The following is a 26,309-nucleotide window of genomic DNA, read 5'->3' on the forward strand; positions in this document are numbered from 1 at the left end:
ACATTTTATATTTGAAATTTTAAGGTCAGTTTATTAAGTTCAATGATGAAAGCTATCAGAAGAATATTCTCCTGAGAATTATTTTTTCTTAGAAAAAAAGAAAGAAAAATCAACACCTAAGCACAGCCACAGATGCTGTGGCAGTCACGCCTCTCTGCGGATGCGGATAGTCCATTAGTCAGTCAAATCACTCTCTGGGTCAGCAGGATTGTAGTCCGGATCATCCTCATCATCCTCTAGCTCCAAGTCATCCATTTCCTGGAACAGAGATTCATCTACCTCCACATTGTTTCCAGCTGTAAAATACAAAACATTTCACCTTCAGTCTTATGCTCAGGAGTAAAAGATGTAACGCACTGGCGATAGCAAACAAACTTCTAAATGTGCCAGTGAGATGCCAGCGATGAAATCTGAAACTACTACTGCAAATCATAGTTACAATGATCTAAGCAGCAGAGGCACATTTTTAATTTTTTTTTTTTAATGTTTGTTTATTTTTGAGAGAAACAGAGTGTGAGCGGGGGAGGGGCAGAGAGAGAGGGAGACACAGAATCCAAAGCAGGCTCCAGGCTCTGAGCTGTCAACATAGAGCCTGATGCGGGGATCTAACTCATGGACCACGAACGAGATCATGACCTGAGCCGAAGCCGAACGCTTAACAGACTGAGCCACTCAGGCACCCCCTTTTTTTAAATGTTTATTTATTTGGAGAGAGACAGCAAAAGCATGCGCATGAGTGGAGGAGGGGCAGAGAGAGAGGGAGAGAAAGAACCCTAAGCTGGCTCCGCATGGTCAGCGCAGAGACTGATGCGGGGCTCAATCTCACAATCCATGAGATCGTGACCTGAGCCAAAATCAAGAGGTGGACATAACTGACTGAGCTACTCAGGCACCTCAGAAGAGACACATTTTAAAAACAACTTCCTGCTTCCAGTTCAAATTCTAAAAAACCCCATTATAAAAAAAGCCTTCCTAGAATGAGTTATTTATGACGAGGCATTTTATAAGTTGGAGATGATGATATGTCCTGGATTTACAAAGTTGATTATTACTGACAATGGTGCCTGTACCAGTTTATCTCTTCCAACAGTGGCAGATACATACATCAACTCTACTTGCTATTTAATTGATAGGTATAACTTGATCTTCGCTCTCACTCAGTTCCCATTGTAACTAATAGTATGCCTTTCTCAAATTCCAAATGTCTGAGTCCTACAGGAAGCAATACATAGGCCTTGCATTAAACATCTTTACTTTTCAGTTTGAAGTACATAAAGGTCAGATATTACAGTACTTAAATCACCAAAAATTCTTCATCTTCCTTTCCTATGAGACTCTAGTCCACTGACATTGAGTCTTGCTTCATGCCTATGAGCAACTGAGTAATAAAATACACTTTTGTAGGGGTGCCTGGGTGGCTCGTTCGGTTAAGCGTCCAACTTCAGCTCAGGTCATGATCTCACGGTCCGTGGGTTTCAGCCCCATGCTGGCTCTGTGCTGACAGCTCAGAGCCTGGAGCCTGCTTCGGATTCTATGTCTCCCTCCCTCCCTCTCTCTCTCTCTCTCTCTCTGCCCTTCCCCCACTCATGCTCTCTGTCTCTCAAAAATGAATAAATGTTAAAAAAAAAATTTTTTTTTTTAAGAAAATATACTTTTGTTAAGTACAGGCCAAAGAATAACTCACTCTCTCGGGGAGAGGCAGGGAAAGCTTCCCAGAACAGATGACATCTGAAATATCTTTACAATAAATTTGAACTCACTAAGAAGAAAAGCGGCCAGATAAAGCAACTATAGGTAGAAGTATATGCAAAGGCAGAAAGAAAAATAAGGCTTTGAATACTTCTAACCGGAACAAAAGATTCTTGAGGAAAAATACCTAGAGATATCATAAATGAAGGCCAAACAGAAGGATTGTATAGGCCAACCTTTTCCTCTAAGCAACAGAGAATCCTCAAAAGATTTTAAGGAGAGAAGTGTCATGATTACACATGAGTTTTAGGAACGTCAGCTCAGGGGCAGTGACTAAAGGCAGTAAAAGAGAAAGACACTGGAGCAGGGAGGCAATGTAAGAAACCACAACACACACCCAGGTAAAAAATGATAAAACCTCCACATCAGGAGGAAACAGCTTTTGGTGAGTGATTGGATATGAAGAGATACTTGATCTGTTAGACACAGTAAGGAGTCAAGAATGAGTGAAGACAGTAAAACTTCTAAAGTGTAAGAGAGACTGAGACACACACAGCTTTTTGGTTCCAGAATTTCTCAATAACAGAGGAGAAAAACAAGCTAGTAACATGCGAGGGGGATAGATGCGGATATCCTTGCTGGGTCTGTTTGTTTGTTTGGGGGGTGGGGGGGAGTTGTTTGTTTGAGACTAACAAATATCTTGGAACCAGAATGCAATAAAATATACAAAACAAAATGCTGAGTGTCCCTAAGGGTCCAGCTCAGGTTAAAAACTATGATTTAGGGGGGAAGGGTTAAGACAGCAGAGCACATGAAGACCCTGAGCTTGTCTCAGTCCTTGAAACACAGCTAGATCAGCACCAAATCATTTTGAACACCTAGGAAATTTATCTGAGGATTAATGCACCAATCTGCAGAAAGTAACCCACAGAAATCGGCAGGTATGTGGTACAGGAGAGGTGAACTTGGGGAGAGAAAAGCCACGGAAGGTAAGGAGCTATTTTTGCAGAGAGGGAAGAGAAAAAGAAAGGGGGTGAGTGCAGCACATCAGGATTGTGCAAGAAAAGCACTTCCCCGAAAGTAGCTAGAGAGAAAAAGAAAGAGTGAAAATATTCACAGGGGACTGAATAAGAAATCTGTTCACCTAAACCCTTCATGGGGAGAAAGGAGAGGGTGTCAATACCACCAGGATTCTGTTAACAGTGCAGCGCAGAATCTCAAGTTCCAGAGCTCGGTGCCTGGCATTGCTCTGGTGAGGAAGCAGGGCGAATCCCCAGGAGCAGGCAGTGCAGTCTGAGGGGCCTGTGTCCCACACAGGGAGAAGTGTTTCTCCTGTTTGGAGAGCATTTGGTAGCAGCCATATCGCCTCCCCATACGCAAAAGATCCCAGCAGATCCTGGAGAGTAGTCACAGTCACTGATACTGGGACAAAGACACCAGACTGCAGTGAAAACTGGCCCTAGCTGCATGCTGCATTTGCCTTAATCTCTGAACCTCTGCAGCCGTGCAATCGCACGAACATCTTCTGGGGTAAGCAGGCACCCGGCCATTGCTCAGTGAGACCCTCCTCCAGAGTTAGTGCAGGTCCAAGCCACAGGAGTCTCTCAAGCGTGTGGTTTTGAAACACAGTCTAATCTGAGATAAAACTCTGGAGGGAAGTGCCTGCCACCTGGCAAGCAAACAGCCAGGGTAGAGGCGGGAAGTGGACGGAGGCCTGAGATACAGGAGTTTTTGATGGCAGGTTGGTGAGAATGCAAAGTTCCCGCGCCAGAGACTTGGTGAGCTGGCTGAAGCCAATTCCACTTCCCAGGAGCACCCACGCAGATCCACCCCAGTAACCTAAGCAGCACCACCTAGCGGAGAACGGAGCCATTACATCAAGCCCCGCCAAATGCCCTCCAAGCACATCCCCTAGAATAGCACAAGCTTCATTGTTGGCTGGTTAGAGTTTCATTAGTGTTTCATTGTTGGATGGTTATAATTTATTTGTTCGTTTTCTTTGTTTCTGTTTTTAAATAGTTCTCTTTTTTCTTACTTTTCTTTCTCTCTCTTAGATGCAGAAAGAGAAAAATTTATTTTACTTTGTTTTTATTTTTTAAAATTTTTTATTATGTTTCATTTTATCTTATTCTATTTTATTACACAAATTATTTTTCATTTTTAAATTTCTTACTTTTTTTTTCTTTCCCTTTTGTCCCTATTCTATCAAGCCTCTTTCAATAAGCAGACCAAAACACACCTAGGATCTAACTTCCTTTGTTTTTTTCTTGTTTTAATTTTTTTATTTTATTAATTTTTCTTCTTCCTCCAAAATGACAAAACAAAGGAATTCACCCCAAAAGAAAGAACAGGAAGAAATAGCAGCCAGGGACTTAACACATATATGTTAGAGCAGAAATCAATGATATCGAAATCAAAAAAACAGTATAACGGATCAATGAAACCTGGAGCTGGTTCTTTGAAAGAATTAACAAAATTAATATGCCCGTAGCCAGAGTGATCAAAAGCAAAAGGAAAGGACCCAAATAAATAAAATGAAGAATGAAAGAGAAGCGATTACAACCTACACTGCATAAATATAGACAAGAGACTATCATGAGCAGTTTATATGCCAACAAATTGGGCAATCTGGAAGAAATGGACAATTTCCTAGAAACATATAAACTACCAAAACTGAAACAGGAATAGAAAATTTGACAGACCCATAACCAGTAATGAAATAGAATTAGTAATCAAAAATATCCCAACAAACAAGAGTCCAGGGCCAGATGGCTTTCTAGGGAATTTTACCAAACATTTAAAGAAGAGTTAATACCTATTCTTTTGAAACTGTCCCAAAACATAGAAATGGAAGGAAAACTTCCAAACTCACTCCACAAGTCCACCATTACCTTGATTCCAAAACCAAAGACCCCACTACAAAGGAGAACCACAGACCAATTTCCCTGATGAACGTGGATGCAAAAATTCTCAACAATATACTAGCCAACTGGACCCAATAATACATTAAAAGAATTATTCACCATGATCACGTGAGATTTATTCCTGGGATGCAGACATATCAATATCTATAAATCAATCAATATGAGACATCACATTAATAAAAGAAAGTATAAAAACCACATGATCCTCTCAAGAGATGCTGAAAAAGCATTCAACAAAATATAGCATCCTTTCTTGATAAAAACCCTCAATAAAATAGGGATAGAAGGATCATACCTCAAGATCACAAAAGCCATATAGAAAAGACCCACCGCTAATATCATCCTCAACAGAGAAAAACCACGAGCTTTCACTCTAAGGTCAGGAACACGACAAGGATGTCCACTCTCACCACTGTTATTCAACATAGTGTTGGAAGTCCTAGCCTCAGCAATCGGTCAACACAAAGAAATAAAAGGCATCCAGATTGGCAAGGAGGAAGTCAAACTTTCACTCTTTATAGACAACATGATACTCTATGTGGAAAACCCAAGACTCCACAAAAAAAAAAATGCTAGAACTGACACATGAATTCAGCTAAGTCACAGGATATAAAGTCAATGTACAGAAATTGGTTGCATTTCTATACACCAATAATGAAGCAGCAGAAAGAGAAATCAAGGAATCAATCTCATTTACAATTGCACCAAAAAACATCAAATACCTAGGAATAAACCTAACCAAAGAGATGAAAAATCTATACATTAGAAAACTATAGAGAGCTTATGAAAGAAACTGAAGACACAGAGATGTAAAAAACATTCCATGCTCATGGATTGGAAGAATATTGTTAAAATGTCGATACTACCCAAAATAATCTACATATTCAATACAATCCTATCAAAATAACACCAGCATTCTTCACAGAGCTAGAACAAACTAATCCTTAAATTTGTATAGAACCAGAAAAAGACCCCAAAGTAATGCTGAAAAAGAAAATCAAAGTTGGAAGCATCACAATTCCAGACTTCAAGATGTATTACAAAACTGTAATCACCAAGACAGTATGGTACTAACACAAAAATAGACACATGGACCAATGGAACAGAATAGAGAACCCAGAAATGGACCCACAAACATATGGCCAACTAATCTTTGACAAAGCAGGAAAGAATACCCAATGGAAAAAAAACAGTCTCTTCAGCAAATGGTGTTGGGAAAACTGGACAGCGACATGCAGAAGAATGAACCAGGACCACTTTCTTACACTATACACAAAAATAAACTCAAGATGGATGAAAGATCTAAACGTAAGACAAGAAGCCATCAAAATCTAAAGAAGAAAGCAGGCAACAATCTCTTTGACCTTGGCCACAGCAACTTACACGTCTCCCGAGGGAAGGGAAACAAAAGCAAAAATGAACTATTGGGACCTCATCAAGATAAAAAGCTTCTGCACAGTAAAGGAAACCATCAGCAAAACTAAAAGGCAATTGACAGAATGGGAGAAGATATTTGCAAATGACAAAGCAGGTAAAGGGTTAGTATCCAAAATCTATAAAGAACTGATCAAACTCAACACCCAAAAAACAAATAATCCAGTGAAGAAACAGGCAAAACACATGAACAGACACTTTTTCCAAAGAAGACATCCAGATGGCTAACAGACACATGAAAAGATGCTCAACATCACTCATCACCAGGAAAATACAAATCAAAACCACAACAAGATATCACCTCACGGCTGTCAGAATGGCTAAAATTAACAACTCAGGCAACAGATCTTGGCAAGGATGCGGAGGAAGAGGAACTCTTTTGCACTGCTGGTGGGAATGCAAACTGGTGCAGCCACTCTGAAAAACAGTATGGAGGTTCCTCAAAAAATTAAAAATAGAACTACCTTACGACCCAGCAATTGTACTAGGTATTTATCCAAAGGATACAGGAGTGGTGTTTCGAAAAGGCACATGTTTACAGCAGTACAATCAACAACAGCCCAAGTATGGAAAGAACCCAACTGTCCATCAACTGATGAATGGATAAAGAAGATGTGGTGTACACATGTGTGTGTGCGCGCGCACACACACACACACACACACACACACACACTGGAATATTACTTGGTGATCAAAAGAATGAAATCTTGCCATTTGCAACAATGTAGATGGAACTAGACTGTATTATGCTAAGCAAAATAAGTCAGTCAGAGAAAGACAAATATTGTATGATTTCACTCATATGTAGAATTTAAGATACAAAACAGATGAACATAGGAAAGCAAAAATAATATAAAAACAGAGAGTGAGACAAACCATAAGAGACTCTTAAATACAGAGAACTAAGGGTTTCTGAAGGGGCATTGAGTGGGGGGAAGGGCTAAAGGGGTGAGGGACAATAAGGAGGACACTTGTTGGGATGAGCACTGGATGTTATATGCAAGTGATGAATCACTAAATTCTACTCCTGAAATTATTATGATACTGTATGTTAATGAACTTGGATTTAAATTAAAAATAAATAAAATAAAAAGAAACACGACTTAGCAGGGAGGCCACAACAAAATTTTTTTTTAATTTTTTTAGAAGTTTATTTATTTTTTGAGAGAGAGAGAGAAAGTACGAATAGGGGAGGGACAGAGATAGAATCCCAAGCAGGCTCCAGACTGTCAGCATGGAGTCCACTGTGGGGCTCGAACTCACAAACCATGAGATCATGAACTGAGATCATGATCTGACCCGAAGTCAGATGCTTACCTGACTGAGTCACCCCAGGGGTACCTCAACATTGCTTCTTAACCTTTTCCAGGAGCTAGTCCAGGAACAAGGTTGAAAGACCAGAAGCTGTAGTACCCAACTGGCAAGACAGGCATGAAGAAGGCTAATGAAGTGAAGAACTCTAGGATGCTATCAGAAGTGTGACTGTGTATTGAGCCCGGTTTAAGAAACACACAAAGGCCATAAGCTCTAGGAGGGCAGGGAAATTTGTCGATATTGCTATATCCTCAGCAGCTAGGACAATGCTTAGCTTATACTAGGGGTGCAATAAATATCTGTGTATGGATGAATAACGGATGGACAGAAAAATGAAAAGGAGTAAAGTCTAAGATAAAAAGAAGAAGGAAAGCACAAGGAACTAAATGTTCCAGATAGTAAGAATTGTATGAAATTTAAGATTTTTGGTTAGAAGGCATGAGGAGTTTCAGATTTGAGGTTTTTATAAAGTCCCATGACCATGAAATACAGTTTCCACAGATTTCTGATACTAGAAATTTGAGTAAATCGGGTGTTACAGAGGCCTGGTTTACTAGTTATTAGAGGTGAATGTAACCATAGCTATTTACGGCTATCTTTGATGTTGTTTAACTTACCAGAAAACTTTAAAAAATACATTGCTATAGGTTAGTGTATAAATTGATAAAACATTACAATTTATTCTTCAAAATGTATTTGACTATAGTCTTTGGAGAAAAATTTTACACTAAGTTAGAACTTTGATTTTCATGGTTTAATATTAAAAATAGTGGATTACACACACATGGAATTTTAGCATTATCTTACCATCCTCCAAAAACTGGATATCAGATGTGTCAAGATTATGGTCTGTTTCAAATAGCTGTTTCCCTAAAAGAAATAAGTATGTTTAATTTAAACATACCTTTCCTCTATGTTCCATAGTTTCCCATGTTTCCAAATTTTCCTCCATCTTCCCAAACCCTTTAAAAAGTATACTAATCCAAGAAAACAAGTCTGAAAACTTATTTTTGTAACTTCTAATAAATGTATCAACTCAGTAAGTAGCTAAGAAGCATGTGATATGTATTTGCATTAAAATGGAAGAAGTGAAAACCCAGTCTGCTTTAGAGTCCTAGAAAAACAAATGCATTGGACTCTACCACTCCTAATGCCTGTCAGATTCTGAAGGTCATATAGCAGCTGTATCTCATGATCTATCCATTGTAATATTTAGATCAAAGATAAGCCATAAAAATTAATTGTAATTATAAACAAAGAAATATCATCATGTAGACAGAATGCCTTCTTTTTGTCCTAGATCCCTAAGTACATTCTTTTCTTAAAGAAATTTGTCTATGTGATCATCTTGCTGTGTAAGAATTAGATAACTGGAGGGAAAGTCTGGGGGAGGGAGTCTCATACCACTCAATTTATTTTTTCCTGCTTGCTCTTCTTCTTTCATTCGTTTCTTTTTAATTTCCAAGAGTTCTGCATCAAACTTGGCCTTCCAACTTAAGAAATTCTCAATTGTAACAGGAGTGCCATGAAATAATTGCTTAGAAAATAAAAAAGACATGTGGCCAGATGAGACATTTATAATTTATAACAGAATTGTAACTTATAAAAAAATAATGTATAGTTCTCAATTTTACCTGCATGAGCTCTAATAATTATGAGTATTAATTAATTACTCATGCTATGTAACCAATGCAGTGAGGGACTTCTAACATTTTACTTAGTAAAGCCTAAATAAAATTTACTTTTATTTTGTGATTGCCAAAACATGTACTGAAATTTACAAAAACAAAAACAAAACCAAACCCACCAACTAACCAAAACAAAACAAAACAAAACAAAAAGATTAAAAGAATAATGAAAGAAAACCCAGCTTTATAATATACCTTTTCAGCTTCCTCCGCTTCTTTTTCTTTTTGTTTCTTTTCTTCTTCTCTTCTAGTTTTTATTTGATCTACTATTTCATTTAATTTTTCTTGCACAGCTGTCACTAAAGTAAAGATCATCACCATACCAAGATTTTCTTCTGCCTATGTAACCAAAAGAAACAAAACAAAGGTTGTAGTGAGAAACATGCTTTTCAGAAAAATTAAAAAAATTAAACAATGAAAAATATTTCATTGTTATCACTAAATCCCATACATTTATAATATGATTACTAATTCAGTTGCACCGTAAGTTCGGACACTTGGATAAATGATCATTTAAGAAGTGAGCACAGATATACATGTAGATGAATAATTATATATTAAATTTTAAAAGATAGGTAATTTGCTACAACTAACCTAAAACAGACATTTTACTAAATTCTGTTAAATAATCACAAATGTAGATAGAATTCAGAAAACATTTTCCTACAGCAGCTAGTAATATGAGTTTTCTAGCATATTTTCATGATTTTAGATCTTTTGAGGTACTTTAAGAGCTATGGGAATAAACTGAACTTTGAGGCCAAAGTGATTTTCTAATATACAATAATAAAGAATGTAGGTACTTTTGTGATTTATCTTTACCTACCTTTTTTTTCTTCAGTTTGACATGGCTTAAAATCAAATATAAAAGCTCTCCAACTCATGAAAGGGGTCTATAGTTGCCCTTAAACAATACAGGTTTGAATCGCATGGGTCCACTTACATGCAATTTTTGTTTTCAATAAATACAGTATAGTACTGTAAATGTATTTTTTCTTCCTTATAACTTTCTTAATAAAATTTTCTATAGCTTATTGTAAGAATATAGTATGCATGTAGTACATATGTCATACAAAATATGCATTAATTGACTATTTATGTTATAGTTAAAGCTTCCTGTCTGTTAATAGTTTTGGGGGAGTCCTAAGTTACACGCAGATTTTCGACTGTGTGGAAGGTCAGTGACCCTAACCCTCTGTGTTGTTCAAGGGTCAACTGCAATTCAAAAGCTATCCGGAAGGTGGTCATTTCAAAGCAGAATAAAATAAAACAAGATACCTTGCTTATCCACAGAAACAAGACACACGTGCAAAAAAAAAAAAAAAAAAAAAAAAAAAAAAAAAATTCCAAAATATACAAGCCAGAACCTTAATCCTAGAAGCAGAAGAGATTTCCAAACATTCCTTTGACAGGCTGGACTCAGCAGCATCTGAGTAGGTATTTCATCTCCTGGGCCCTCTGTGAATACAAGGCTTCAAGCCAGCTTCTCTTCCCTGGAGCTTTTCTTATGGTGTGTCTGTCCATGCTAACTATTCTAAATCTGACACTAAACAAACCTCTCTCCCAAAGACCAAATCCATATTAAAACTACCCAGCGGACAGCAATATGATGTCCCAAAGGCATGTCAACACTGAAACCATCATCTTCTCCAAAAAACCTATTTGGGTTCTCTAACTCAGAGAACCAACCATCCACCCGGCATGAACACTCACATCACATCATAAATTCTATCACTACCTCTAATCTATTCTTAAATATCATTTAAGTCTGCCTACTGTTCTCTATCAGCACGGTTATTACCCTAACCCAGGACACCATCAACTTCAACTTGGAATATTACAAGAAAATCCTAACAGGTTTTCTTAAAACCTGTGGTCTTGTCACCCCTGACATCAACTTCTCTGGCCACTCAGTACACAGCCAAAACTGATCTTGTCAGTCTCTTCGTTAAAACCCCTCAATAGTTTCCCAAACCCACCAGGAGCAAGACCACAGTTTTAAAATAGTTCAAAAGACCCTTAGGGAATGAATCGCTTTAGTTCCATCATATAGTATCAATAACCCCAAATTTCTAAGCTCAAGAAATTTAGTATGACTGAAGTTCTGGAAGGAAATAATGAGCTCTTCTCTCTCACTTACATGACACTTAACAAGCTTGCTCCTCTACCTTAAAACTCTACTCTTTATTGCCTGGCAAACTCTTCCTCTTGAAAGCTTCTCCAGTGCTTCAAGCCTATGTCCACTCTGATAATCTTGTACTTCACCCATCACAGCACTTTTCACATAGAATAATAATTTCCAATGTGCTAGTCCACATTCCTCACCAGAACATAAAATCTATTATAGGGAGGACTGTGTCTGCCTTAAGTCACTTAATCTAATGCTTAATACATTTCAAAAACAAATCCCAGTAGGATCTCTTTTTTAACAACCTAAGTATTCCAATAGAAAAGCAAAAAAAGGGGGCATGTGGGTGGCTCAGTTGGTTGAGCATCCGACTTTAGCTCAGGTCATGATGTCACAGTTCGTGAGTTCAAGTCTCGCATGGGGTTCACAGCTGTCAGCACAGAGCCTACTTCGGACCCTCTGTTCCCCCCCCACCCCCGTCCCTCTCCCATTCATGCTCTCTCTCTCAAAAATAAACATTAAAAAAAGAAAAGAAAAGCAAAAAAAGAATCATTCATGGAACTAGAAAACTAGAAGTCACACAACAGATTTCCCTATCACTACTAACTAAAGAATTTCAAATTATGATTCTACACTATCTTCCATCTTGTCATCATTTTTTCTTTCCAAATGAAAAAACCTAATGTTAGCAGATGGAGGCAGACACCTCAAGGGCTACAATGAGATCATAACATGGCACAATCATTCTGAAGGTCAATTTGGCAGTGTGTATAAAATTAAGTAGGCATAACCTTTAATCCAGTAATCTTACTTATAGAAAACACTGAGCTAGTATACTCATCAATAATATACTTTTCATCTATTCAGAAAATAGCTAAGTGTCTACTATGTGCCAGGCACTAAGGATTCAATGGAGACTCTGCTCTAAGGATTTAAGCACCTGGGTGGCTCAGTCGGTTAAGCGTCCGACTTCGGCTCAGGTCATGATCTCACGGTTTGTGAGTCCAAGCCCCATGTCGGGCTCTGTGCTGACAGCTCAGAGCCTAGAGCCTACTTTGGATTCTGTGGCTCCCTCTCTCTCTGTCCCTCCCCCACTCACACTCTGTCTCTGTCTCTCAAAAAATGAATAAACGTTAAAAAAAAAATTTAAGGGGTGCCTGGGTGGCTCAGTCAGTTAAGCATCCAACTTAAGCTCAGGTCATGATCTCACAGCTCGTGGGTTCAAACCCCACGTCAGGCACTGTACTAACAGCTCGGAGCCTGGAGCCTGCTTCGAATTCTATGTTTCCCTTTCTATCTTCCCCTCCCTCACTCGTGCTCTCCTCTCTCTCTCTCAAAGATAAACATTAAAAAAAAATTAACAACAAAAAATTTTTTAAAAAGAATGTTCAAAGACTTAAATATTAAATCAGGCAAAAATGAGAAGTAATTAAGTTGTTTCAAAAAAGATGTGTATAATTACACATATAGTGAAATTCTATGCGGTTATAAAAAGTGATTCATATACATGTTTACTTAAATGGAAAGATACCCACATATATTGTTATGTGAAAAAAAGGATATTATGATACATTATGTATAGAATGATTTAAATTGGGGTAGAAGAGGGGTATTATGAATATAAGCATAAGAAAAAAGTCTGGAACTATATCATACCAAAATGTTAATAGGTAGTTCTACCTCACTGGTAAGATGAAGAGTATTTTTAATTTTCTTCTTCATGAGTTTCTGTATTTTCTGGAGCTTTAATAATATGAATTTATTATTTTGATAACTAAAAATCAATACTATTTTGAGAGAAAAAGTACAAATATTCCCTCAGTACATCTGATCTCAGCTAAGTAGGAGAAACAGATCAAAACTTTTCTGAAAGGAAGGAGCTGGAGTATAAAAATATAAAACACACAGAAAGCAATCACTCATATCAAATAACTTACATTAGTATATGACTGAATATAAGCAAGCATGTATCCCAGGTTCTCTGCAATGTCTTAAAATGAAGCATTTTAAGCCAAATATTACAATTAGTATAATTTCATACTGAGTGGCAGAGTGAACACAGCCCAGGATAAGCATAAATTCATGTTTAATATATCTTCTTTTACTTTTCATTCTCTAATAGCTCCAGATATTTTTCAAATATCAGCATTCAGAGGACAAACAGTCCTTGAAATATACCAGTCACATTTAAGGTATAGACAGGGCTTCTGTCAACTCTTGTTAGAAGAAACAAACAGTACTAGGACTTCTGTTTATAACATGGTGGAGTTAAGATTTTATTTGTCCTCCCTACTTCCTACTTTGAAGAACCCGTGAAAACTCTTTACCCAAGCAAGAGAGAGCTTTAAATACTGGTTAAAACCAGACTGCAGGTAGCCTATCCCACCATAGAACTAGCCAAGAACTTTCCAGTACCCATTTTTTCTTCCATACACCCACACCCCCCACCCCCCACCTCAGAGGGATCATAAACCCTTGTTGCTGCTTATAAGCTTGGGGAGAAGGAAAGATAAGAAGAAAACAAAACAAAACAATCACCAGTCCTCACCCCAGATTACAAGCAACTAGCCTGCAACAGGTCAGAGGGGTTGGGAATTTTAGTTTTTTTTAAAGTCAGAATTTTTAACCATACATGGGACTGGAAATTCTGAGAACCACATCAAAACTGCATTTAAACTTAAAGTACCTATTAGATACTTTATTAACTAAAAGTCATGAGGGGACACCTGGGTGGCTCAGTCAGTTAAACGTCCCACTTCAGCTCAGGTCATGGTTTCTTGGTTCGTGGGTTCGAGCCCACATCAGGCTCACTGCTGTCAGTGCAGAGCCAGTTTTCAGATCCTCTGTCCCCCTCTCTCTGCCCCTCCCCCCCACATGCATTCACTTGCTCTCTGCCTCAAAAATAAAGAAACATTTAAAAATATACTTTATAAGTCATGAGGCTGACTGGGTTTCAAACCAGGATATAGGCACAACTTTTCTTACTCAAATTTTAAATGTATAATGAGACACAAAAACTAAAAATATTTGTGAATATATATATATATATGAATATATGTGTGTGTGTGTGTGTGTGTGTATATATATATATATATATATATATAAACAGATACATCACAAATTCTCCCTGTTCAGTGTACTGGTTATACATATTTAATAGCATTTTCTAACTCTTAAAATTAATGTATACTCTTTAATGCCAGTTAAAAAAAATGCTATTACAAAACTTATTTCCTTACCTGTAATGCTAATAGTTTTAAAATGTCTGAGACATCATTATCTTCTAGATTTTCCTGGGAGAATATTTCATAAAGAGGGGCTTCATCTGGGTATTTTTCACTGTATGTAAACTTGAGGGTAGTCTGGACAGCTAAAGACATAAGAGTTTGAAAATGAATCTCTTACAATGTAAAGTGCAGAGAGGTCACCATCTTTGTTGAATCAATCATTAATTTACAATGTGTCAATGAAAAGTAGCACAACAGATTTTCCTGCATGAAATCAGACAGATAATCTAGGATAAATAACATATACCACAAAGATAAGTGAAAATAAATCATGGGAATAAAAAAAATCACCTCTAACACATGAAATACATTTATTACTTACGAGTATTTTACCATATTGCATGTCTAAGAAAGAGAATGAATAAAAGCCTCTCTTTTTGAAACCCTCCTTGGGGCTCCTGGGTGGCTCAGTCGGTTGAGCATCTAACTTCGGCTCAGATCATGATCTTGTGGTTTGTGAATTCAAGCCCCGCGTTGGGCTTTGTGCTGACAGCTCAGAGCCTGAAGCCTGCTTTGGATTCTCTGTTTCCCTTTCTCTCTGCACCCAACTCCAATTCACACTCTGTCTCTCTCTCCCTCTCTCAAAAATAAATATTAAATAAATAAATAAATAAATAAATAAATCCTCCTTAAGACAAACAAAAGGCACAGAATATAACACACAGAAAAAGTACTACCTAACAACGTGGATGGAACAGGAGTATATTATGCTAAGCAAAATAAGTCAGAGAAAGACAAATCTCATATGATTTCACTCATATGTAGAATTTAAGAAAAATAGATGAACAGAGTGGAAGGGAAGGAAAAATAAGATAAAAACAGAGAGGGAGACAAACTATCAGAGACTCTTAAATATAGATAACAAACTGGGGGTTGATAGAGAGGAGGTGGGGGGGGGATGGGCTAAATGGGTGATAGGCATTAAGGAGGGCACCTGTTGGGATGAGCACTGGGTGTTATATATAAGTGACGAATCACTAAATTCTACTCCTGAAACCAACACTACACTGTATGTTAACTAACTTGAATCTAAAACAAAACAAAAACAAACAGAAAAAAAGAAGAAGTACTAACTTGGGCTCATTGTCAGGCCCTACCAGAGCCAGTTCCCAGGGCAGAAGATCTGGTGTTAGCCCTGGAGTCTTTATTTCTATCTGCACAATGCTAGCAGGGCATTGTTAAGGGGTTGCTACTAGATGACATGGTTTTGAACTGGATGGTTTGAGAGGTTGTCTGAGACACTTTTAACCTGACTCATCTATACATTGTCACTTCTTTTCACCTGTGTCATGCATACATCTGACACTTGTATAGGAGTGAGATTCTCACAGGCACATCAGTGCAACGTATCTCTCTACAGCCCAGTCTGGTGAATTCTCAATTCCACCAGGCAATTTGCAACTAAGCAGCAGTGCTTAACATTCTGTGTTAAAACTTATTAATCACAATGATCCTTTGTCTATACTTTGTCTTTCTTATAACTTACATTTTAATTTTTTTTTTAAGTTTATTTATTTTTGAGAGAGAGAGAGGCAGAGCACAAGTGGCGGAGGGGCAGAGACAGAGGGAAACACAGAATCTGAAGCAGGCTCCAGGCTCTGAGCTGTCAGCACACAGCCCAACGTGGGGCTTGAACTCATGAACCGTGAGATCATGACCGGAGCTGAAGTCGGACACCCAACCATCTGAGCCACCCAGATACACCATAACTCACATTTTGATTATTAAAACCTCCTAATTTTGATAATTTTAACTCAAATCCAGATTCCTCTCCATGAAAGGGAAAAAGAAAAACCTTAAAATATGCAGGTTTGAGATTTTCTTTTAATTTTTGTGTATGATGTCAAAAAGGAATTTTATGAGTCAATGGATATAAGAAACACCGTTATCAAGTCAGTAAGGATACAGTGTCTTTTGGCATTTTCTCTTTTTTTAATTAATATATTTCTAATTTTATTGTTAGAATAAGAACTTTTTAAAACATTTATTGATTTTACTATATGATGTAATAGATATTCATTATAAAAAATTTAGAAATACATTAAGGGAAAAATAAAATCAATAACAATCCCACCATCAGAAAGAGACCACTGTCTCCTTTTGGGGATATTTAAAGTATCATAGAAGTATTTTTTTAATGTTTATTTATTTGGAGGTGGGGGAGAGGCAGAGAGAGAGACAGAGAGAGAGACAGAGAGAGAATCTCAAGCAGGCTCCATGCCCAGAGCAGAGTCCGACATGGGGCTTGATCCCACGTCCGTGAAATCATGACCTGAGCTGAAATCAAGAGTTGGAAACCCAACTGACTGAGCCACTCAGGCACCCCACCTTAGAAGCATTTTTAAAAAGATAGGTTAAAGTATCTTCTATGTATTTATTTACATTTCAAACAAAATATAAAAGGATACTCATGTTGTATTTGAGATTCTATACATAAAACCCATATATATAAATACATATATAAGTAAATGACTATATCCAACATCCTTTTAATTCAGACTTTAGTAATATCTCGGTGCTAATCTCATTTTCAATTGTACAAGACAGATTTAGAGTTATCAAATGATACCACTATTTGAGTGGTATCACTGTAGTTGTATCAGATGATACCACTAAAATTACTGACTGTTCATGGAAGTGGTAGAATTTTAATTGACTAACTTAATGTTAAAAAAAAAAAAAATCCTTGGGGTTAACACCAACTTACATGAAGTTTTTACCAAATTCCAATATTAACTGAACTGCACTAAAAGTGGAAATGAACTTCAGATGCTCCCCCAACATCTGCCACGTTTAAATCAATCTATTTAATTTTAATTTATTGGTTTTATAGCTGCTTTGTCTTAGTTCTACAGTTGGCTTTTATCTGCCTTTATGTATATACACATTTAAACATCAGTACAACACCCATCCTAAAAAGAGAGAGAAAAACATGAAGAGAGATATTTATTCAGTCTATTTTATAACAGCAAACGTCCAAGAAGCAATCTAAATGCCCAGAGAGGAAAAACAATCATGGAAAAATAAGTCGCTCAATGGAATACCACATAATCACTGAAATATGTGTGCATTCGAAGTCTTGTTTAGGGCTATAATCCTGACTACATACAATCCAGGACTACATTCCTGAGAGTGACTTAGGAAAACCACAAGTATTTTTGGTTGGACTTACTTTCATCATTTTCTCCAGCCTCAGATGTCACAGTAATGGTGAAACTGGGTGGATTTTCTGATAATACTGTAAGAAAATATACACAGAGATTAAGTTATTAAGATGCTTCCTAAGGCAAATGTTTTTATTTATTAGCAAAATATCACTACCAGGTTCTGGAAACATCCCAGTCTGTAATTCCACTCCCACAAATACAGACTAAACAGAACATTCAAATGATAAAACACTCATAAATTTTCTATTTAAATCTAGGGTTACCTTTAATTTGGAAAAAAAAAATACCTATAGTAGATACACTCTTGGAGTTTTATCAAACCAATTAAAGTAAGTAATTTACCTTTTATTTCAAAATTTCCATCTATACATAAAAAATTGTATTCTAAAAACTTCCAAAATGGAATAACAAAAAAAGTTTGATGTTTTCATCAGAAACTACCCACTGATATTCAGTATTATCACTAATTTTTAAACTTATAGACTCTAAGATATAATTCAGAATCTCCATGACAAACAGTAAATATTAATTTGTTAAAGTTTGTGTTTTCTACCTCTTTCTTCCCCATCATCCCTAGAACCAAACTTTATTCATTCACCAATTATTGAGTCTCTACCATCTTTCACCGAATTACAAAATGAGCCATGAATCCAACATCAAATTGTTTACAATTTGTTAAGCAAGTCAAGACATGTAAATCAACATTTATATAAATAAGGAAGTGTTATATACCATTTTATAGCCTGATGCCTACTTGATACTACAGTATCTGTTTACATCTCTTCCCCCACTAGAATACTATACTATGAGAGCTCCTAGATCAGTGCCTGGCAGATCCAGAAATTCAATAAATTCCGGCTAAACAACAGCGCTAAAACAATGGAATGAAAGTTGAAAAGCAAAATCAAATTAAATTTATATTCAGAAACATTAGAAGAGTAAACAAGAAAAATCCAGGCCACCTGTGATTGTTGCTGAGCCCCTGAGAAAAGCCTGTGCCTCACTCCAGCCCTGAGAAGCACTGGCCCCTGTCAAGGCTGGTAGCAGCTCAACAAACTCTTTCTGAAATGAAAGACCAAGGAGATCTCTGAAGAAGTCACCAAGGAAACTACTCAGCTTTTCCTACTCAAGAACTTCTGAAGCCTTCCTAATTATTCATGATCAATAAAGTTTTCAAGACATATGCCTTCATTTTAATTGAAGTTTAAAAGTACTGTACTTGAAGCACTGATGAACACCTAAGATTACTATAAAAGCATTTGTCAAGAAGATAAGCCTCTCTGGACTCAAATTTTTTTTTAATGTTTACTTATTTTTGAGAGAGACAGAGACAGAATGTGAGTGGGTTAGGGGCAGAGAGCGAGGGAGACACAGAATCCAAAGCAGGCTCCAGGCTCTGGGCTGTCAGCACAGAGTCTGATGCGGGGCTCAAACTCACAATCTGTGAGATCGTGACCAGAGCCGAAGTTGGACACTCAACCGACTGAGCCACCCAGGTGCCCCTCTGGACTCAAATTTATTTTAATAGGCCTCAGATAGTCCAGCCCATGCTAAAAAGTCCCTGAAAGTTAATTATAATAAAGCTTTAATAATAGGATTGACCCTACTTTTTTTTTGACAAATGTGTGCAAAACATATTAGATATATTTCATTCCTATTTCTTTCCATGACCAACTTTAGCATTTACACGTCATAAAATGTAAACATAACAACTATAGAAATAAGGGTTCAACCCAATGATATCCCAACTTATTACCATTTTTAGGACTCTCTTAGGCTATAATTTAAGGGTTTCCTAGTAACAACAGCTAACATTTATTAAGCATTACTTTGTGCCTGTTATACTACACATTTACATAAAGATCCTTTAATTCTTACACCAAGACCATGATTCTATAATGTTACCGTATTTCACCAAATTTAAGATGCCACCAAGTATGAGATGCACCCTACTTTATGTACTAAGAAAGAAAGATCTGCCAATTAAACTACAATATGTAATTGATTATAAGACAAAATTCATATTTCAGAGATGTTAAAACATAAAAATGTTTAAAAATTCATATTTCAGAGATGTTAAAACATAAAACATAAAAATGCCAATTAAATATAGCATCATCCCAATTTTATAGATGTGGAAACTGAGATAAAAGAGCCTTTAAATAATCTGCCCAAGGTTATTCAGCTAGCAACTGGAAGAACTGAATAGACAATAGTGAGTGTCATGTAAAAAGAAAATATTTTTTTCAGCTGAGAAATTCCAAAGAAGTCATTTGAGCTAGGCTGTGAATTAAGGCATACTGGTAAGTAAAGATGGAGAAAAATGTAGGCAACAGTAACACAGCAGCAAGGGCATAATGAGGGAAAGCTTAAGGAATACATATGGAACAAGAAATTATTCCATTTGGTGAACGTATACGTGGTGAAAACTAGTTAAAAATACAGTTGATGTGCTCGCTTCGGCAGCACATATACTAAAAAAATACAGTTGAAAGTTTCATTGTGGACAATAACAATTTTTTTTTTTGCAGCAGCAGTATGGTCAGAATTGTACTTCTAAATGTAGGAAGATAAGTCTAGCAACAGAGCATAAATTGGAAGGACAGAAACAAGACTAGAGGCAGGATGAAAGTAGAGAGCTATTAAAATCATCCCAGCAAGGTTAATGAGGTTCAGAACTAGGTCAGCAGCCATGGGAATAGCAGGAAACAGGGAGGACTCTAAGGTGGTGATAAATGACATTCTGAATTTGCAGTCAGAGGATGGTAGTGCCACTAATAAAAACAAAAAATACAAAAGAAAGATCAGAGGTGATATATTTAAATGACACAGGGAACTTTCAACTGGAGACAGTGAGTATGCAATATGCAATCAGAAACGGGCAAATGGAGCTAGAGAGTTGAGTTTGAATTTAATTTGGGGTCATACACACAGAGGTGATAGCTAAAGCCATTAGACTAAATGAGATCACCAGAGAGAAAATAGAGAAACAGGGCCAACACCAGCTTTGTAAGGAATCCTAAATTTGAGAAACACAAGAGGAATAAGTGCTAGAGAGAAAAAGAAAAGCAGCAACCATGAGAGGTCAAGACAAACTCAAGGTAAGTCTATTTTGTGAAGCCACTCCAACTATTGAGATCCAGGTCTAGCATGGCAGTGTCTACAAAGTGTACCCTATGTGTCTGTGTAGCTCTGTCAGGAGGAAATGGGTGATGGACCCCACTGGCCCTACAAGATCAGATCTAAATCCCTAACAAGGCCCTCTGTAATCTGGCCTCTGCTTCCCCGACAGCTCTCACTTTCCATGACTCTCACTTCTTATTTACGTTCTAGTAATACAAAGCCACTCTTGCTTTGAATGCATTTGCTTTCACAGAGTCCTGCTTCTGCACATGCTGTGCCCCGTCCCCCAGTTCCATTCACTTGTTAGCTCCTCATCACCCATCAGTTCTCCAAAACAATCAAGAATCTCCGCTTTTCTTAATGCTCTGGCTGCATGCCATATATTCCTCCAGGAAAAGAATCATCACACTATGTTGTAAATTACTTATCTGATGTCTTTTCCCATTAGACTGAGATTCTAACAATGTATACAATAAATATTTGGTAAATGAGGACTTGGGGATGCTAGCAAGAACATCACTGAACTGCCTGACCTTGGGACAAATATAGAATAAGGTAGCAAGACAGACAAGAAGCTGAAAAATTCTTAATCCATGAGAAATCATGATGAGAGGCATGTTCAGTAAAAGAACTGGAATGAAGAACTGCAGGGGTACAAAGTTTATGGACAGAAAGAGGAATTTCTGAGGCCAGTCTAAAGATGGTATTTACATGCTCCCCTGCAGTTGAAGGAAATGGAAATCAAAACTGTTCGGGCGCCTGGGTGGCTCAGTCGGTTGAGTGTCTGGCTTCGGCTGCGGTCATGATCTCATGGTTTGTGAGTTCGAGCCCTGCGTCGGGCTCTGTGCTGACAGCTCAGAGCCTGGAGCCTGCTTCAGATTCTGTGTCTCCCTCTCACTCTGCTCCTCCCCCAACTCATGCTCGCTCTCTCTCTCTCTCTCTCTCTCTCTCTCTCTCAAAAATAAATAAACATTAAAAAAAAAAGACAAGGAATTATGAAGCCACGTCATTAAAAAACTCAGCAACTAAGATGGTAAATTTCTAGTAAAGAGCATCTTATATTTGTTGTAACAGTTATAGAATATTTGCACATACATTACTCCTCATTAAACACATAAGAAACCAAAGCTTGGAGAGGTTATATGATTTGTCCAAAGACACAGAGCTAATAATATCCACTACACGAAGCTGCCATTACAGGAAAAAAAAAAAAAAAAATGTGATCCAGGAACAACAAAACATATTGGAGAATGCTACTAATATCCCCCAATATCTACTCACCTCATCTTCTAGTTATACCATTTTTAACTGAGCATATTAACCACCCAGAATAAAGACTACATTTCCCAGCCTCCCTTCCAGTTAGGTCTCACCAAGTGACTATCTGACTAAAGTTCCGGCTAATGAGATGGAAGCAAAAAGTTCTTTGACAGCTTCCAAGAAATTTCCTTAAGAAACTGCTGTCTTTTTTTTTCTCCCCTTCATTCCTTTATCTATTCTACTGCCTGGAAAGGAATGTGAGCATCTTCACCATGAGGCAGAGACTACATCTTAGAAATTACAGGGAACTAAGAAGCAGCTTGGGTACCGGAGGAATTCCTGGACTAGAGCTATACAACTATCTTTTATGTGCAAGAGCAATAAAACTTTCACCTTTTTAAAACCACTGTTATTTGAGGTTTTCTGTCACAGCTGAACCTAATCCAAAGGATGAAAGGAAGGAAGGAAGGAAGGGAGGAAGGGAGGAAGGAAGGAAGGATGGATATTTCCAAGTCTGGAGACTAATGAAGGCATGGGAAAGTTACTTAATTGGATTGCAAAGATGAATGATTCATCAGCACCTAGGATCTCATGAAGGAATAATTCCACTTCAGTGCATTCCTGTAAGTTGGGATATAAATTAGCCTTCACTAGAATACCAACTTCCACTACTGTAAGTGGATCAAAATATTTTTGAGAAAAAGAGTAAGATTGTTGCACATAGTAGAAGGAACCAGTGGAGGAGCAGTACAAATGTTAAGTGACAGTGGGGCAGATGATGGTAAACTGGAAAGAATTAAGGACAGAAATAATGGAGATGGTAGCTGAAAGGTACACTAAAGGGATACACAAATGACATCAAGGTTTTCACAAAGAACCAGACAGCCCATATTAAAATAAGTCCCTTTGGTTCTTAGGGAGCGTCTGTCTTAGAAAAACTACTCTTAAAAGATGACTTTTAGAGATGACTGCCCCATCTCTAAGATGCAATTATAACTGTTATGTGCTCATGGATACTATTTAGAGGTACTGACACAAGCAAATACAGAATTATGTACCCCTTTTTGAAGACCAAACAGATTCAAGGGAACTTGACTTTTGGTTAGCCTGAAGCCAACCAATGTGTTTCAACAAAATTCCCCATAGTCAGATTTTGATACAGAAATGGAAATAACCAAATTCTACTACCTTAGCAGGGCCTTGTCAAGTGAAGCACTACTGAAGGAGAATGTGGTATCAGAAGAGTCCATTTATATTTTGGAAGACTAGTTGTTAGGAGGATTGGATCAATGTGCAATCAAGCTACAGAACAGGCAAAAAGAAGAAACTGTATTACGATTTGTTATAATTCACAACAAATGCAACACTGGACCAAAAGTTCTTTGCAAATATTCAAGCAAATAAATTCTGGGGCCAGGCTAGGTCTATGTGGCTAGGATTGTGGGCTGGCTGAGATTGTGCCTCTTAAGTATCCACAAGGGGGTCATGACATGCTTAACAAGGGCTTCTCTGTCAAGCACTAAGCTATCTAGGGGGGGGGGGGGAAGCATATCTACCTCCTTAATCAACAGCAATGAGCATTTACTAAATCTAGTATTAAATGTGATTCAAAATGAAATTAGAAAGCTGCCAATTAGTGTTCCTTGGCAAACTGACACAAGCCAGCTCTTTCTTAAACCTGGTAGGAAAATATGAAATCATCAACACAAAAGAAGGTTATAAAACAGTGAACCTTGCAAATCCTCATGATTTCAAAAGATCAAACATGAAAGCATTGTATTCCAAATTCCTCTGCCTTTTCCCTGAGAGGTTTCATAAACAACACAATCATGAATAAGGGAAAGTTTCTGAAGAACTACAAATCAAAACATCTTATTTTAATTTACTTATTGCAAAGTTTACAGGAATGCTGGTAGGAATTAGAGACAGATGGGCTCAGCTGATGCTGCAGAATACTTAAAGGCATCAAAGATTCGTAAACTGTCTTTCATTACCCTGGCTCAGATTCCTCAAACGCTTTTGCATCTGACAAGAATGTCACACACTGAACTACATCAGAGCTTAGTACAATTTGAAAGAACCGTAAGATTGGTTTAGGATTAAAAATGGATCACTTTTTAAAATGCTTCTATGCACAGTATTTAATAAGGGATACCTTATGTCCATAGAAGAATAGCACATCTTTATGCTTTCTTAACTCTGCCTACACAGTGCCTATCACATTTCCAAATGTACTAGAAATGACCAAATGTCACGATTAAGAATATATCTGACAACTGACCCTACATTCTATTTTATTTAGACATTGACATATAAGCAAGGATAGAGAAGGGAGCCAGACTCCATACACACTCACCCAGTTAATGACACTCTCAAACCCCTCTTCACTCATCCCCTTAACATCCTCACAGCACAGCTGTACTGCTGGAGAGAGAGAACATGAACAGGACTGGAGCTATACAGGGGTAGTTGAGAGACATCTGCCTGTTGGCAAAGCAGAACAAAATTTGCTACCGTTGCAAGCAGTAGGTGGAGCTAAAAAAAAAAAAAACTAAGCTAAACAAGAAAGGGAGAGGGATTGGAGTTAAACATCCCTTACATTCTGAATTCTGACCATCAGTGATGGACAACAGTCAAAGGAAGGGACGGGGAATGTAAATCCCACAAACCTAGGTCACACATATTAATTTTACTTGATCACTTCTCAAACACTAAGTGTAAAGGGAGAAAGCCGTATTGATATGGTCGTCTTGCTGCACTTTCAAAATCATCTGAAGCAAGGCTTAATGCAGAAAAATTCTCTCCCTGTAAAATGCACCTAATGAGCCTCTCAGTATTTCACATTAGCCCAACCTATCAAGTAATCTTCTGCTCCCCCTTATCTCAGCTGGAGCTAGATCCCAAGTTCCACATGTCTGCAACGTGAAGGAACAGAAAAGGGGGTTCAGACCTAACTCTTAGTACCAGCTCTGCCGCTAACTTGCTAGCCAGACGCAAAGCAAGCCACTTTTCCTGCGCCTCCTAGATGCCTTGCTTGTAGCAAGAGACATCTAGGCTAGATGTCTAATATTCCTTCCTAAAAACCTGTGAATCTGCAGTGGAGCTAAAATTTGTGCCACATCATTCACTGGGCATTTGCAGAATACCAGAATATAAAGAAAACGAGAAACTCCAGGGACAATACTACTCTCAGAACTGATTCTGGGTAACTTGGAGAACAGCACTCTGAATCCCATAAACTTTAAAACACCATCTTATGAAAAACAGCTTCTACCCGAGTAAAGGTGAAAATGTGAAAACTGACACCAATGTGGCTCTGGAAAAACTACGCCCACTTGGGAGTATCTGTTTTCGTGTTTCTCACTAAATCTCGGGTTGCTTAAGTTACACAGAAACCAAAGTGCACTCGACTCAATTCCAGGCCTGACACTCTCCAGGGACCTCGCCAGCCTCTTCTGGACTTTCAGATTTCAGGGAGTAAGCGGAGAAAGGGAAAAGCTGTGCAGTTACCCCTAAGTGCCTGAACACGTCGGGAGAAGAAGATGAAGAGTAGCGGGCGAAGTGGCCACGCGGCCTCGCTGTCTCCTTCTCCATCCCCGGCCCGGGAGGCCGAGGGCTCCGGCCCATCCCACTCCACCCCCGGGCCGCTCCCGGCCCGCAGCCGCGGAAGTCACCTGTAAAGGAGTCGGGGTAGATGGACTCCAGAGCCTCCAGCTCGTTGCGCTGCTCCTCGCCGTAATCTGTCATCGTGGCCCTCGCTGCTGCCCATGGACCGCCCAGCCACCCAGGCGGCGCGCTGCAGCAGGGACCGCGGCCGCGCCGGGAGAGCAGGCCGCGGCCGCACGGGCGCAGGCGCAGAGTCCCAGGCTGGGAGGCCCGGGGCCCAAAGCCAGGCCCGGCCTGCTGAGCAACAGCCCCGAACGAGGCTTCCGCCTGCTCGCTAGTTCCGCGTTCGACTCGTTAGGCCTGGCCAGCGGAGGGATGAGGAGCCGTCCGTCCCACGGCCGCTTGGGATTTGCTGGGATGGTGAAGGCACCCGCCCTGGCGTTCGCTACGGACACGTAGGGGCCCGTTCCTGGGCTTTTCAGGGCCTGAGCCTGAGAAGCCACTCAACGCGACATCCTCGCTCGATGAGTCTAGACTGAAAGCTGGCCACGCGTGTCGAGGCGGAACGAGGTCGCTGCAAGCGGGGGGAGGTGGCTGCCGGCTGGGCGCGTCCACGAACTTCGCCATTTCCGGTTTCCGGTTTGCGACCCTGTGGCCTCGGAGGGGCAGACAGGTGTACTCCCTATGTT

The 26,309-nt window shown here is 38.6% G+C and overlaps 1 protein-coding gene across 1 annotated transcript; it reads right to left on the reverse strand.

Annotated features, from left to right (window-relative positions):
- Positions 1 to 3: 3 nt before the first annotated feature.
- Positions 4 to 25,863, reverse strand: RWDD1 (RWD domain containing 1). Its single transcript, XM_047102794.1, has 7 exons — positions 25,689 to 25,863; positions 17,637 to 17,702; positions 14,417 to 14,547; positions 9,245 to 9,388; positions 8,766 to 8,898; positions 8,169 to 8,231; positions 4 to 296 (listed from the first exon to the last, which is right to left on the reverse strand). Exons 1-7 carry the CDS (start codon positions 25,759 to 25,761, stop codon positions 175 to 177), a joined length of 732 nt encoding a protein of 243 aa, XP_046958750.1. The 5' UTR covers positions 25,762 to 25,863; the 3' UTR covers positions 4 to 174.
- Positions 25,864 to 26,309: the final 446 nt, after the last annotated feature.

Source organism: Lynx rufus, unplaced genomic scaffold, assembly GCF_022079265.1.
Source record: "Lynx rufus isolate CCGP_SWC_20201006 ecotype Redwood Valley unplaced genomic scaffold, mLynRuf1.p SCAF_6, whole genome shotgun sequence".
Classification (NCBI taxonomy): Eukaryota; Metazoa; Chordata; class Mammalia; order Carnivora; family Felidae; genus Lynx; species Lynx rufus.

Bases quoted from the DNA above. Each gene is read 5' to 3' on its own strand.
- RWDD1 (XM_047102794.1), bottom strand. From the start codon at position 25,761: ATGACAGATTACGGCGAGGAGCAGCGCAACGAGCTGGAGGCTCTGGAG. The intron at 14,548-17,636 runs GTAAGTCCAACC...TTATGTCTTTAG, and splicing joins GGCTGGAGAAAATGATGAAA to CTGTCCAGACTACCCTCAAG. The intron at 8,899-9,244 runs GTATATTATAAA...TTATTTTCTAAG, and splicing joins AAGCGGAGGAAGCTGAAAAG to CAATTATTTCATGGCACTCC.